General features: G+C 44.9%; 1 protein-coding gene across 1 annotated transcript in view; it reads right to left on the minus strand.

The window, feature by feature from the left end:
- Positions 1-6,632, minus strand: part of LANCL2 (LanC like 2) — a 60,601-nt gene extending 53,969 nt beyond the window's left edge. Inside the window, exon 1 of the mRNA XM_012805924.2 lies at positions 5,982-6,632. Coding sequence (XP_012661378.1) covers positions 5,982-6,185 — 204 coding nt within the window. The 5' untranslated portion in view covers positions 6,186-6,632. The remainder of the gene's footprint in view (positions 1-5,981) is intronic.
- Positions 6,633-14,670: the final 8,038 nt, after the last annotated feature.

Below are 14,670 nucleotides of genomic sequence, written 5' to 3' on the forward strand. Positions count from 1 at the left end.
CTGCCAAGTCGGGGGAGGGGAATGGAATGTGGAGGAGGGGGCGTTGGAGGGAGTCATAGGAAACAGGGAGAAGCCATGTTCAGGGGGTTTCTGTCCAGGGGGTCTTATTAAACAGGGGAGGGGTCTTTAGGAGGACTCAACAAAATGCAAATCAAAACCACTTTGAGATATCATCTAACTCCAGTAAGATTAGCCCACATCACAGAATCCAAAAACTACAGAGGTTGGCATGGATGCGGAGAGAAGGGAATGCTTCTACACTGCTGGTGGGAATGCAAGCTATTACAACCATTTTGGAAAGAAGTTTAGAGAACACTCAAGTAACCAATAGTAGACCTACCATTTGATCCTGCAATCCCTCTATTAAGTATATACCCAGATGATCAAAAATTATTTTACAACAAAGACCTTTGCACCAGAATGTTTACTGCAGCCCAATTCATAATAGCCAAGACATGGAAGAAGCCCAAATGTCCATCAACCCATGACTGGATTAACAAATTGTGGTATATGTACAGCATGGAATACTATGCACCCATAAAAATGATGGAGACTTCACATCTTTTATGTTTACCTGGATGGAGCTGGAACATACTCTTCTTAGTGAAGTATCTCAAGAAAGGGAAAAAAAGTATTCAATGTACTCAATACTACTATGAAATCAATATATAATCACCTACATACTCTTCTGAATGGCAAACATAACCATAGTCCAGAAAGTAGAAGGGAAGAGAAGAGGGTGTAAGAGATAAGCACCCCTTGCTCAGACATGGCAGTTTGCTTCAATGTGCTCCCCCAGGAGATTGATTCTGAGAAAGATTTCTTTGAAGATCGAGCTTCTGTACCTGCCTATAGATATGCAGAAATATGCAGAAATACTCTCTTTAGAAATTCTGGAGAATCAGCCGGAGTGTAGCTGGAAGTAAACAAACCTGTATTGGAGCACTGAGTTCTGTTCTCTGTCTTCCCCCTTCATTAACATTATAATCTCTAGTTTCAGTTTGAGCCAGCAAGAACAGTCAGTCAGTCCCTCTTATGTTTTTACTCTAAACAAAATCAATTGTATATGTTTTCCTCAGCCTTCACACTGATATGTAATCTTAAATGGCAGCCTCCTAATGTTACTTCACTTCTTTGTATATGTGTTAAATTCTTACCGAATGTTTGAAAGTATATAAGATAATCAGTAAAGTTTAGCCGGGCCGCCAAGTCTCGGCCTCCCTTCAAATCAATCATCCCGTCTGCAGTTTCTTTTCCCTGCGTCTCTGATCAGAGGCTCCAAAGAACACCTTTCAAGAGGGGAGGGGAGGGAAGATATGGGAGGAGAGAGGGTTTTTGGGGGGACCTCACCTAATGTGCATTATACAATGGTATATTTCAAAACTATTAAGAAATGAGTATAATTGTGATGGATGTGTTACTTAGTTCAATGTAAGCATTTCATATTGTATATTGAAGCAGTATCCTGTACCCCATAAATGCATCGATGTACAAAGTTATGATTTAATAAAAAATAAATAAGCAAATATAAAACAAATAAAATCCTTGACTGGTCTACATTACATTTATTTTCCAAATGACAGGAAATGCTAACTTACAATATTTCATTAGTTTCCTCTCTATAATCCTACCATAACTCTTTTTTGTTAGTATTTTTCCGTATCAGTAACTGAAAATCAGCTGCAGATGAAGTTCATACATACTACAAGAAAATTTAACAAAGCTATATATACAGCCATATTCCTCAAATTTAATCCTCCTCATATTTAGGAGTTCCCTGGCCTGGGTATCTTGTTAAAATGCACATGTGGTTCCTGAGGTCTGGAGTGGGGACAGGCTCTCTGGGGATGCTGATGCTTTCAGTGCACAAATCTCACTTTGAGGGGAAAGGTTTATAGTATACCCCCAACCTCCCACAACACACATGCTACTTTATACTTTTAGTCCACTTGAAGGAAGAAAAAAAGAATTACATTTCTCAATTGTAACTTAGAACTGAGGAGTGATTTTCTTATGCTTCCATATCGTGATTTAAATAAACTTTGAAGCAAACTAGAATCCATTTTTAAAGAAAAATATGTGAAATTACATAGTGACTCATAAAATAAAGAATTTCCAGTAGCTAAAGATTATGCCAAATTATAGACACCAAGAAAGAGTTTTCCTAATTTCATTTATTTATGGAAAAGGTTTTAAAATCCTTCAGATGGCTAATAATAAAACTCTTAGAAAAGAACATAGGAGAAACATCCTAAACATAGGTATAACAATGATTTTCTGGACATCACACTAAAAGCTCAGGCCACAAAAGCAATAATAAAAATAAGACTATGTCAAACTAAAAAGCTTTGGCACAGCAAAAAAACCAATCAACAAAATGAAATGGCAGCCTGCACTACTGGGAAAAAATATTTGCAAACCATATATCTGAGAAGGGATTAATATCCCAAATTTATAAAGAACACAATCATCTCAACAGTGGAAACACAAATATCACACAGCCCAATTTAAAAATGGGCAAAAGACCTGAATAGACAGTTCTCCAAAGACCAACATAAAATTATTCAACAGGTGTATAAATAAAAAGGTGCTCAGCCATAATTCATCAGGGAAATGTAAATCAAAACCATGATGAGGTATCACCCTACATCCATTAGGACAACTTTTATCAAAAAATCAAAAGAAAATAGATGTTGGCAAGGGTATGAAGGAAAAGGAACTTTTGTTTACTGTTGGTGGGAATGTAGACTAGTGAAGCCATTATGGAAACCAGTATTAAGGTTTCTAAAGAAATTAAATATATAACTATCATATGACCCAGCAATCCCTCTTCTGGGCATATACCCAAAGGAAATGAAATCACCACCTCATAAAAATACGCACATACCCACACTTCCATGTTCACTGCAACGTTATAGCCAAGACACAAAAACAATCTTAAGTGTCCATCAGTAGACAAATGTATTTAAAAAAAAAAAAAAACCTGTGGTACATACAATGAAATATTATTCAGCTTTAACAGTATTATTAAGCTTACCATCTGCCATGAATAGATGGACTAGAGAACATTATGCTAAGTGAAATAAGCCAGAGACAGAAAACTACTGTATGATTTCTCTCACATGTATAATGTAAAATTTTTTAAAAATCAAATATACAGAAATAGAGAACAAAACATCAGTTAGGAATGAGTAGGAGAGGGGTGAGGAAAGGAAATAGGGAAGTGTAGGTCAGAAGATACAAAGTAACAGATGTGCAGGAGAAATTAGTCTGGACAGCTGAGGACAGGACTACAGATAACAAAACTGTTCTGTATGTGGGTTTCATGCCAAATGAGTAGATTTTAGCTAGCTCTTGACAAAAAAAACAAAAACAAATAACTGGGCAATTATGTGAGATTACTGATATATTAATTTGCCTCACTCTAGAAACCCATACACTACCTTTACATATTTTATAACATCATGTTGTATACCTTAAATATCACAATAAAATTTATTTTTAAATAAATCTACCTTTTCAGCCTCATTACCCCGCATCATTCATGCTCCCTCTTGTCCAGTCATACTCCACCCCTTGACTTTCCAGAATGCAGTATCTCTTAAGTTCTTTCTCATGTGATCCTTGGTCCTCCACCTCAGCCTGGAAATTTTAGTCTTTTAAGAACCACATAAGCATCTTAACCTGAAAAGCTTTCTCTGATGCTCATGAGCAGAATTAATTTCTCTCCTTCCTTCTCTCACACCAAGATATCTTTATGTAGTCTCATCGCAGGATTCTGGAGGGCACATTTCCACCAAGTTCTACTTTGTGTTACTAGCAATTTCTCTGCTGGCCAGACAGCCCATGCCCTCTCTTACAAGTTCAACATCTCAACCCTGGTTGCAGGACCCTACTCCTCAGGCAATTTATGCTTTCCTGTAATCCCCTACTTGAGGATAGGCTGGACTTTCTGTGTAGCTTCTAATGGGTAGGATATGGCAGGAGTGACAGTAAGTCACACCTGTGTGATGACTGCTGCTACTGGCACTCTTTCTCTTTGCTCACCCACTCTGGGGAAGCCAGCTGCTATGTTCTGATGCAGCCCTATGGGAGAGCCCATATAGGGAGAAACCAAACCCTCCAGGCAACAGCTAGTAAAGCCACTCACCCTGAAAGAATGAGCTTGGAGGCAGATTCTTCTGCCCCTAATTGAGCTTCAAAATGAAGCTCCTAGACTGGCTAGGAGCTTCATCACAGCTTTGGGAGAGAAAGTGAGCCAGAACCTGGCTAGTAACCTACAATGGATTCCTGACCCTCAGACACTGTTAAAGAAACAATTTAGGGGTTTCCTAATTTAGGAATTTAGGGCTATTCCTTACTCTTCTCCCTCTGTATTCTTCAGTTCTCTTTACTTTTCAGAAAGTGCCTATTAGTGAGTGAAGATTACATAAATCTGCCAACTCCATAATAGTTTGTTACTAAGGATTTTTTAAATCAATTACCTGAGCTCATTTTAAGTTAGCTGTACATATGTGTGAGATATATGTGTAATCTCTCATTATATTAGTCTCCTTATGGTTAATAATCATTCTCTTTTTTTTTTTTTTTTGCGCAGTTTTGGCTGGGGCCGAGCTTGAACCCCCCTACCCCTGGTATAAGAGGCTGGCACCCTACTCTGAGCCACAGGCACCACCCAATAATCATTCTTTATAGTAAACTTTCTCTACCAAATTGTCAGGTTTTTGACTAGACCTGATGATATGTACATCAGATAAAGCTGATGCTGCAAGTCTTTCACAAAACATTGCAGCAACCTACTTACTCCAAAGAGTACCGAGATAGCCACCTGTAATAAGTACTAATGGTGGATTTTTTTTATTAATTAGATGGATTTTTTTAATGCTTGTCAGAGATTTCTGTTATTAAAAAAATTGAATGCTACGTCACAATTATAACAGGTACATGTATGTATAAACAGAAGAAATCTAGAGAAAAATAATATTGATATATGAATGCTAAGCCATATGACTGAAATTGTTCAGGATAAGAAAGAAGCTAACATTTATTGATGTCCCACTTAACCTACAAAATCCAGCAGTTTGCTAGGTACTTTTTATACCTCGCTTAATTCAGTCATTAACATCCCTATGACTTAGGAATTGTTATCTAGTTTCATCACATACAAGAAAAGTCATGTTCACAGAAGTCACTTGCCTTCAGACCAATGGACTTTTCAAAATTACCTTCTTAGCTTTGGCCTTTATCTCTTTATACATATGAAATACACGGGGAGTAAGAGAAGTGACGTGGGCCTTGGAAAACTAGTGGAAAACACAGCGTGGTAAATACACGGCCTAACCGAGCATGAAAACAGTTGTGCTGAGGCTCACATCTTTGATATCCACTTTTGTTTGCCCCAAGTTAATGTTTGTTTGGATACCCTAGGAAAAGTGGCAGAATGTCATCCCAAAATATGCCACTTTGACATCAGAATTTATTTTATATCAGGACCTTGAGAGTAAAGCGTCGCCTCCCTCACGCGTTTCCGATTCCCAGGCACAAGGACAGAGCTGCTTTGCGGCTGCTGCTATGCCGCAAAGGCCGGGGCCTGAGGACCGGCGTGACAAAGGAAAAGGCAGCCCGAGGGAGCGCTGTCGGCCGGGAGGTCCGCAGCTCGGGGTCTGGAGCGCCTGCAAACCTCCAGGCGCGCACTCTGAACAACTAACCACCGCCCAACCCGGCCCCGCCCCAGCGCCAGGAGGTAAAGAGCCAAAGTGCACTTAGTTAACGAGAGGGGCCTGGAGAAGCCCGTCCGCTGGAAGGCGGCAAACGCCACATTAGTCACGGCTCAGGGACTCCAGCCCGCGCAAGGTGCCGTCCAGCGCCCTCCGCCACCCCCAACCCGGGTTTAGGCGGCGCGCGCCTGTGACGTCACGTCGCCGAGGCGGGGCAGGTGGAAGCTACCACCACCGGCGCTCCCCGTCCGGCCCGCCAAGTACCTTTCCGTCGTTGTGAAAAGGGAGGCCGAGCTCGTCCGCGGTGGGCTGGTGGCGAGCACAACTCGTCTCTTCGGTTGCTCCGGGGGCAAGCGCCGCAGAGGCGGCCACCTCGTAGTCCGGGAAGGGGTTGGCGAACGCCCGCTCCTCCATTTCTACCTCCCCTCCCAGATGCAGCTTCAGTCTCTTGGACATGGTCTCGCCCATCTCCGCCGCGCGCGTCTCCAGCACGGGGCCGCGGGACGGCGTGCGCGCGGGGACAAAGCGCGTGCTCAGGCGTTGCGGCTCGTACAGGGAGCCGGCGGTGTCTCTGCGGGACCCTCCCCTTAGCAAGGCCGCGGCCGCGGGCTGGGGGGACGAGAGGTGCCTCGCAGCGGGCAGAAGCCTCTGGGCCGGGCCTGCCTCGCGGCGGGAGGCTCGCGCATCTGCCTGCAGCCGCGGCCGCAACCGACGGGAAGGAGCGGGCTCAGCGGGGCGCCGGCCCGACGCTGCACCGCCGCGCGGCGGCCCGGACCCGGCTCACGGCCACCTGCCCTTCCCCTCGCCCGGCCTGCCGGGACGGGGACCGCGGCGGCGCGCACGGCGGGGCCGGAGCTGGCCAGAACCTGCGCCCTTTCCGCTGCCTTCTGAGCCAGGCGGGGCGTCTTCCCCTGTTGTTTGCTACCTCCCAAGCCGGCACGCCGCCGAGGGGGGCAATAACTGCTCCTCGCTGGAGATTGAAAAAAAAAATCTCTTCTACACCGGATTTCAGAACAGCGTAAAGCAGCACAAGGATGGTCTCCGGGGACTAGCGGGAGGGAGACGGCCGCCTGTTCATCACGGGTGGGAGGGGGCGTCTCGGAGGAGGAGCCACAGGCTTTTTTTTTTTTTTTTTTTGTAAATCCCTTTGTTTCGATAAATGCACATCTTTGGTAGTAGGCAATAATATGAAAGCAGACTTAATAATCTGACTATTTTATTGACCCGAGAGATTACGCTAACGTTAATTGGCCAGGAGCGTAATGTGTACCATTAAGGCGACAAGCAAATAGATAATTCGCGTTTATGTAACTGTGATATTTACTTCGCAATCTTTATTGGTTCTATTCATTCTTGTTACTTATGTAGAACTAAGTAGATGTAATGGTTTCTTCTCCTTGAGGCAGAAGTCTTATTTCAGTTTTTTCCATTTATTAAAAATTGAGCACTGTATGGTCCTAGTTGATGAAGTAAGAGGTTAAAATAATGGTTTCTGTCCTCGAGGATTACAGTATAACCATTGTGGACACTGTGGGACCACACAAAGATACACATAATGTAAAAAGTTACATGGTGGAGAAAAGTTCAGTCACCCCTGCCTCTGTGGCCTCAGTGGGGTGATATGGGGAAGGTTTGGCTCCCCACTGCCACCCTAGTCTAGTGTCTTCCCCGATCCATTAAGACTGGACATGGGAAACACACCCTAGTGAGAGCGTGACTATGGGAAATTACAGGGTAGGAGAAAATAATTTTAAAGGGGCTACTCAGCATAACTGTCCCCAGGACACAAGCAGATAACAGCAATGTCGCTTGGGGGCACTACTTTCCTGCAACTTCCCCACATCCAGGGGTCTATCCCCCCCCCCCCGAGTGAAGGACGTGCTCCCAGATTTTCATACCAAAGCTGTGAAGGAAATCCTGTCTACAAACTGATGCCAGTGAGACTTAAGAGCCACCCTCTGCCGCTTCTCAGACTTCACCAAAGTACCCCACAGCAGATGTCCTCAAGCCCACTTATTCAGGGCCAAGCGTCATAGGCAGGTGCAACAGAAATGTTGGCTGTGGCCTTGCTCAGCTATACCCGGTGTACTCAGCTTTCCTACCCCTGCTGTGAGGCAAGGTAGCCTCTTGTTCTTTGTGCAGTGTGTGGGTAGATGACTAGGGACAGCTGTTGGCAAGTGTGCAAGCTTGTCCTGAGAAAACCCAGTATTTCCAAAAAGTAAAACATCTAAACCAAGTTTAAGGAATTGGCATATTTTCCTAAATACTGCCCAATATACAGACTCCCTGCCCTCAGTGGACAGTTCACTTACGCTGTTTGACAGAGAACTGGCACTTTCCCTTTCATCATCCTCTTGTTTCCTGGAGGCCCTCTTGTTTAATACAGAGGGCATGGGGATCCATCTTGCATCCTTTTCAAGCCCAGGGCCATCTTCCTGTGGCGGCCACTCTTGAGAAGTGCAAAGACTGGGTCCAAGCCTCGAAATTACAACTTTTCATTTACCTTAAGACAACAAGTTCTTACACCAGGCCTCCTTCCTCACTCTGCTATGTAAGGGAGCAGGCAGGACGGGGTGAAATAAATCCCCAGTCAAAGGAAGCCTCGGAGGAGCAGAGAAGACACTTGGAAGTCGCCCTCTTCTTTCTCTCAAAGGAGACCAAGCTGAAGGATGTGAACCAGGGAGGGGAGCATCCGTGCTCTGTGGGAAGGCTCCAGCAGGCCTGGGGAATGGGACTTGCTGGGGGCGGGGTGCAGTTCTAAGAGGGAGCGGGAGTGCATTGACAGGGGAGGCAGGGTATATGTGAAGGCCTGAGATGTTTTTTGTTTTGTTTTTGATTTACTCACAAAGCAGTTTGGACTTTGACTGAGTGTGGGTCCAGGAAGAAACGGTGATGGGGCTAAAGAAGCTTGCTGCTCTCCACCCATGGCCAGTCTCCACGTTGGGTGAGTGCTCTCCTGGGAGTTGTGAGCAGGGATGCTTAAGTGGCTCTTCCAGAGGAGGGTGTGGTTACCCTTGAAAATCTGAGTCAAAATAGGCAATTCCATACTCTTCCAATAACTCTCCCTACATGGGATCAGATCTCCCTAGACTGCCCCATGTATTTACCTTGATTTTTAGGTAAACCAGTGGAAGAATTTAACTTGCCCTGAACTAACAGATGGGAAGGCAAGAAGCCGAGAGGTCAGATCACTGGAAAGATTACAGAGGAGCAAGAGGACATCTCTGAAGGTGAATCACACACTGCCAAGGCTAGTTCCAGGCACCAAACCTCACACAGGCAGAGGGTGAGCTGAGGCCCTGAGATAGAATGAGGAGCTGAGTTTGGATTAGTGTACCTGCAATGTGCCTGTAACTGGGTCTCCTGCAGGAGACCTTGCCTATCCGTTTACATACTGGCCTCCTGGCTGGGCCTGTCTGTATAACTGTGTTCCTTCTCTGTCCCTCTTGGACTCTGCCTAGGAAAGGCAGCACCAGCAGCCCACTTCCAGGTGGGTTCATTGGAGCAGGCGTAAAAGACATAAAAACTTGATCTGGGCTTGGCACCTGTGGCTCAAGTGGCCAAGGTGCCAGCCACATACACCTGAGCTGGCAGGTTCGAATCCAGCCTGGCCCACCAAACAACAATGACAGCTGCAACCAAAAAATAGCTACTTGGGAGCTATTTTTATAGTCACAGTTACTTGGGAGGCGGAGGCAGGAGAATTGCTTGAGCCCAGGAGTCGAGAGGTTGCTGTGAGCTGGGACGCTAGGGCACTCTACTCAGAGCAGCTGCTTGAGGCTCTGTCTCAAAAAAAAAAAAAAAAATTTGGGCTGCAGGGCTCTGACTGCTGGGGTTTAGTTATTTTGGAGAAGGCCTGAAGACTTGGAAGTGAACCCAACATGAGCCTACTTGTGGCTCCTCAACTTTGAACCTTTCAGCTTCTATAACTGTAAGAAATAAATTCCCTTTCTTTATAAATGACCCAGTTTTAGGTATTCTGTATAAGCAACAGAAAATGGATTAAGACATTATGCTTTAATGGGTGTCATTGAATAATTTTTTTTAGTACCAGTGACATTTAAACACACCAGTGAAGTGCCCTTGGCCTTTTTCGTGTGTCCTGCACAGGACCGCCCATGAAAGCATTGGAGGTCTCCTGGCACTCTTCACTCTCCACCTGCTTGGTTGTGTGGCCCTTGGCAACGTGTAGTGACTGCCTGCCTTTCCAGGACCTGGGGGTGCAGTAAAAAGTTTTCCTGTGCCCCTCCTGCATCCCTTCTTATGGTCCCACCTAACCACAAGAGAATAGAAAACAGGGTCTTTGACCTTGTGTAATTTGTGGAAGGGTGGCAGGAAGAGAAAACCATCACGCTGATGGAAAGAAGTGCATCTCTGATAACCGTGTGCTTCCCTGTCTTACCTCAGGACACCAGGCATGTGGGTCTAACAGGGGCCTGGTGCCTCAGCCACTGCCTGCCAGGGTGGGGGATGGGGTGGTGTCACAGGGCAGGGTAGCCCCAGGGGTGAACTCATTCCTGAGTGCACACCATGAAAATTGCCCTTACCTTTGGGAGGAGGTGGTTTGCAGGCTGTGAGCCAGGGATAGGTGTGGCCTTGATCATAGACTGTTGGGGTCTACCTCACCTGGTGCAGAGAGCCACTCTTTCCTGCACAATTTATAGTATTTTTTGAGCTACTTTCTCTACCCGGGCTGTGCTTCTGCCTAACCTATCAACAGCTATTTCCTCACATCTTCTCCAGGTAGGAAATCAGCTATTTCTGATGCAGCCTGGATCTCACTGGGGATACCTCCTCCTGTAATCGTAGATGAACTGGCCAGCTAGTCAGCCACCTGACTTCCTAAGCAGAGAGTGACACAGAAACAGTCCCTTTCTCTTCCATGTGTCCATCTCCATGGAATGTTAGACTTGTTCATGGGCTGACATGGTTCTGTTGTAACCACAGGCAAGGTCTTCCTCTACAAATGGGTGGGATTTTACCTTAAGAGAGCAAATGTTTGCCCTGCTTGTATTTGGCTGGACTGTATAGACAGGTATGGGAACTCCTGTCCCTCTCAGAGGCCCACCCTCTTGTCTCGACATGAGGAGGTTGTGTTGTGTTTGGAGGGGGATGCTGGATAGAGGCGTGTCTTGCAGCTAAGTTGGAACATGGCTCTATAGGACCCTGTCTGAGAGGATACATTGTGCATGTTAAACCACGTTGTCTGGGGACATGTCATCTATGAGCCTTTTGTGAATCTTGTCATGACAATTAAGACTGCTGTCACCAGTATTGCAGGAACTAAGCCCAGGTTAGAGCATTAACCAGAGGGCTGCAGCCGCACAGGGCAGTGGGCTGACTGTGAGGGCTGTCCTCGGCATTGCAGGACAGTTGGCAGATTCCCTGACTTTTACACCCAGATGCCAGCAGACATTCTTCCCCCAACATTCACAGTCTACAATTGTGACAATAAAAAACCTTCAGAGACTGGGCATGGTTGCTCACACCTCTAATCCCAGGAGGCCAAGGCCAGTGAATTGCTTGAGATCAGCCTGAGCAAAAGACCCTGTCTACTAAAAAGAGAAAACTAGCCAGGCATTGTGGTGGGCACCTGTAGTCCCACTTACTCAGAAGGCTGAAGCAGGAGGATCACTCAAGCCCAGGAGTTTGAGGTTGCTATGAGCTATGATGCCACAACACTACCCAGGTGTTTGGGTCCCAATGGAACTTGCCCTTCTTCCCTAGGTTGGTTCACTGAAAGATCAACTCACAGTTATGGTAGATTAATAAGTGAAAGATTTATTTCCAAATACCCATGCTTATGAGGGGAACAACAAGAATGATTACCCAAAGTCCCAGTGATAGTGGCTTTTAAAGATGCCCTTTAGAAGGGAGAGAGTAGGGAAACTGGAAATTATGCATGTAGCAAGTGGTTGCTAAGGGGGGATGGGTAGATGGAGGGAAATAGATTGATTAGTAAATTAACCTGAGATAGGTATTGTGCTTCAGATGACCTTAGGGCCAGATTTCTTAACATGTGACAAGGAGTCTAGCAGCCCTTTAAGATTTTAGGTAGATAGAGGAAAGTCTTCATTCAAAGTTCCCTGATTATGAATAGCCTTTAATTCAAAATAATCTTTATACCCAAGGGATCATATTTGGGGGTGAAATTTTCTTAGCTACTTCATAGGGCAACAGTGTGAAACTCTGTCTCAAAAAGAAAACAAAAAGAAAAAATATTCAGATAGTTTTTGTCAAATATACCCTTGAGAGAAAAATCACCACTGGATGAGAACCATTGCTCTACGGACTACAGCATGCATCTTTTTAGTTGCATGCTTACCAGTCTACTTATAGTTAATATGGTCCTGCTTCACATAAAAACACATATGTAGTTCAGTATATACCATCTATAAATTGTATTATTCTTGGCACATATAACATCTACATACATTTTAAATACAATATACTGTTGTAAACTTTAAACAGGTCTTTTAAAGAAATTAATTTCTAAAAAATAACCCCAAACTCTGTCTCCCCTCAACAAAGAGTCTCTTTTTGGCCAAACTCTAGATATGCCCCTCTGGGTTCTCTATGGACCAGGACCTGCCCTTGGGCCTTGTCCTCAAGAGCTCAGTTGTAGCAAGAATCTTGTCAGTTCAGCCAGAACTTCCACCCTTTCACATTTCCCAACCCTCTTCCCACAGCCTGAGCAAAAGACCCAGGTAGGCCCAGGTGTCCAGTCACCCTGGCTTGCCTTTTACAAGAATCCTATGGGTCGATTTAGCCAGAACCTGTCTCAGTCATGTTCCATCCACTGCCCTACCTGCTCCTCAGCTATAAATCCTTTCTCTAGGTGCTGTATAGGGATTGAGCCCATTTCTATTCTGTGATGTCTCTCTCCCCCTATTGCAATAGTTCCTGAATAATATCTCTCTTTACTGCTTTAACTACTGTCCAGCTCTAGTTTTTCTTTAACACCCTGCAGTAGGAAGTAGCTGAAATCTCCAACTCTTCTTTTAGTTTTCATTTATTCCTTTTGTGTTTTGCCCATGGAGGCCTCCCCATGTTTGTTTACTTTGGCAAATCAGCCAATAATTTGGGCAGAGTTTACTCTCTGATTTGGGGGGGGGGGGGTTACCCCCTCTGGGACTCTCTCCTTTCCAGGATTTTTTCATAACTCTACATTTGTTCTGCCAGCTCCAAGTATTGTCATCTGGCACGTTGAGCCAGTAAGCCTGAGGCTTCCAGCTGTCTAAGCCATGTGTGGATTGGAGGGCCCTTCAGGCCAGAAGCTACATGTTGCTGATCTCACCAGCTGTGGATCTCTAGTTCCATGGACTGACTCCTCTCCAGTGTCTGCCTTCATTTGGTCGTACTCTAGGGCCTACTGTCAACCTAAAATAGTCAAAAAGGTCAGAATATGGTTTAAAAGGAGTTTATTCAAGCACATAGATTGAGCATGGGCCTACCTGAGGAGCACAGATTCCTGGTATAGATGTGAGGTGCTCCCAAGTCTAGAAGTGTGGGATTGCTTATGTAGACAAAGCTCAGGGAAGTTCAACAGACTGTCAGCATCTTTCTGTGTAGGGTGGAATGTATAGTTACAATAATCTGATCAGTCAAGGTGGTCTTTCTAGAAAGGTATATAACATTCCACACTGAGGATGTAACTGTCATGGGATCTTTGTGCCATCTGGTTTGAGTTAGGTATAGGACAGTAAAGGAGGTAGTTAATCTATAACAAAGATCATTAATTGGAAGAGAAGAATGGTCTGTCTCCTTGTCACTTATAGAATAGGAGTAGTGAGGGAGGTGGTTAATTTAATATAATCTTGGAAGCAGAATTGCTAACATGATACATGACTCTGTCTTCAGGGCTTAACTTCTCCCTCAGTTAATGAATTTAGAGGGTCCTGAAATTTTATTTTCTTTCATTCTATGCATTTTTGTCTTTTTAATTATTCTGTTCAGAGTTTATTGTGGTTATCTAGCAATAAATCATGAATGTTGCCTGGTGCAGTGACTCATGCCTGTAATCTTAGCACTCTAGGAGGCTGAGGAGGGTGAATTGCCTGAGCTCATGGGTCTGAGACCAGCCTGAACAAGAACAAGACCCCACTAAAAATAGCCAGGCGTTGTGGCAGGCACCTATAGTCCCAGCTACTAGAGAGTCTGAGGCAAGAGAATCACTTAAACCCAAGAGTTTGAGGTTGCTGTGAGCTATGACACCAGGGTACTCTACTCAGGGTGACAAAGTGAGACTGTCTAAAAAAAAAATCATGAATGTTTTTCTCTGTTGTTAAATGTTTTTTGTAACACAATTTTATTGGCTACATATGATGTATGGTAGACCAGAATTTATGTTACCTGTCTACTATTATCAGATTCTTGTTATGAACAATGAACAAGGTCTTGGTGGCATGACCACTGCCCCACACGGCTCTGGTGAGGCTGCTCACACCATACTGTCCATGGGGTGTCCTGGCCACAGCTCAGGGTATGCACAGTGCTCCCCAGCACTGTACTGTGTTTTGGTCATATCCAGGAGCCCCTGAGCCCCTGGCTGGGGAAGGAGGATGTGAAGTGCTTTGAGGATCCCAGTGAAACTCTGAGTTGAAGGCTCAGAACTAAATAAGACCACATTGCTACTGAAATCGTTAGTAGTGCCCTAATTATTAATCATGGACAAATAGTCCACTTAAGGCTGGCATTCCAGACCTTACCAAAGTCACTGGCTCCTTTCTTCTTTTATTCGTTTCTGCTGTGTGCTTAGGCACCTTTTCCACTCTCAGTCCCCACCACCCACCACCTGCCTGGTCAGACCAGTCCCTTTCTTTGCTGGTCTCCATACTGTGCTCCAGTCCATCATCACCTACGTGGAGATGACATGGCTTGAGAACAGGGTATTGCAAAAACTTGCCGTGGAAAGAGGAGAACATCCTTTATTACTGACTTACCTTTAAGAAAA

This window comes from Otolemur garnettii, unplaced genomic scaffold (genome assembly GCF_000181295.1).
Source record: "Otolemur garnettii isolate 467f Iridium unplaced genomic scaffold, OtoGar3 scaffold00045, whole genome shotgun sequence".
Classification (NCBI taxonomy): Eukaryota; Metazoa; Chordata; class Mammalia; order Primates; family Galagidae; genus Otolemur; species Otolemur garnettii.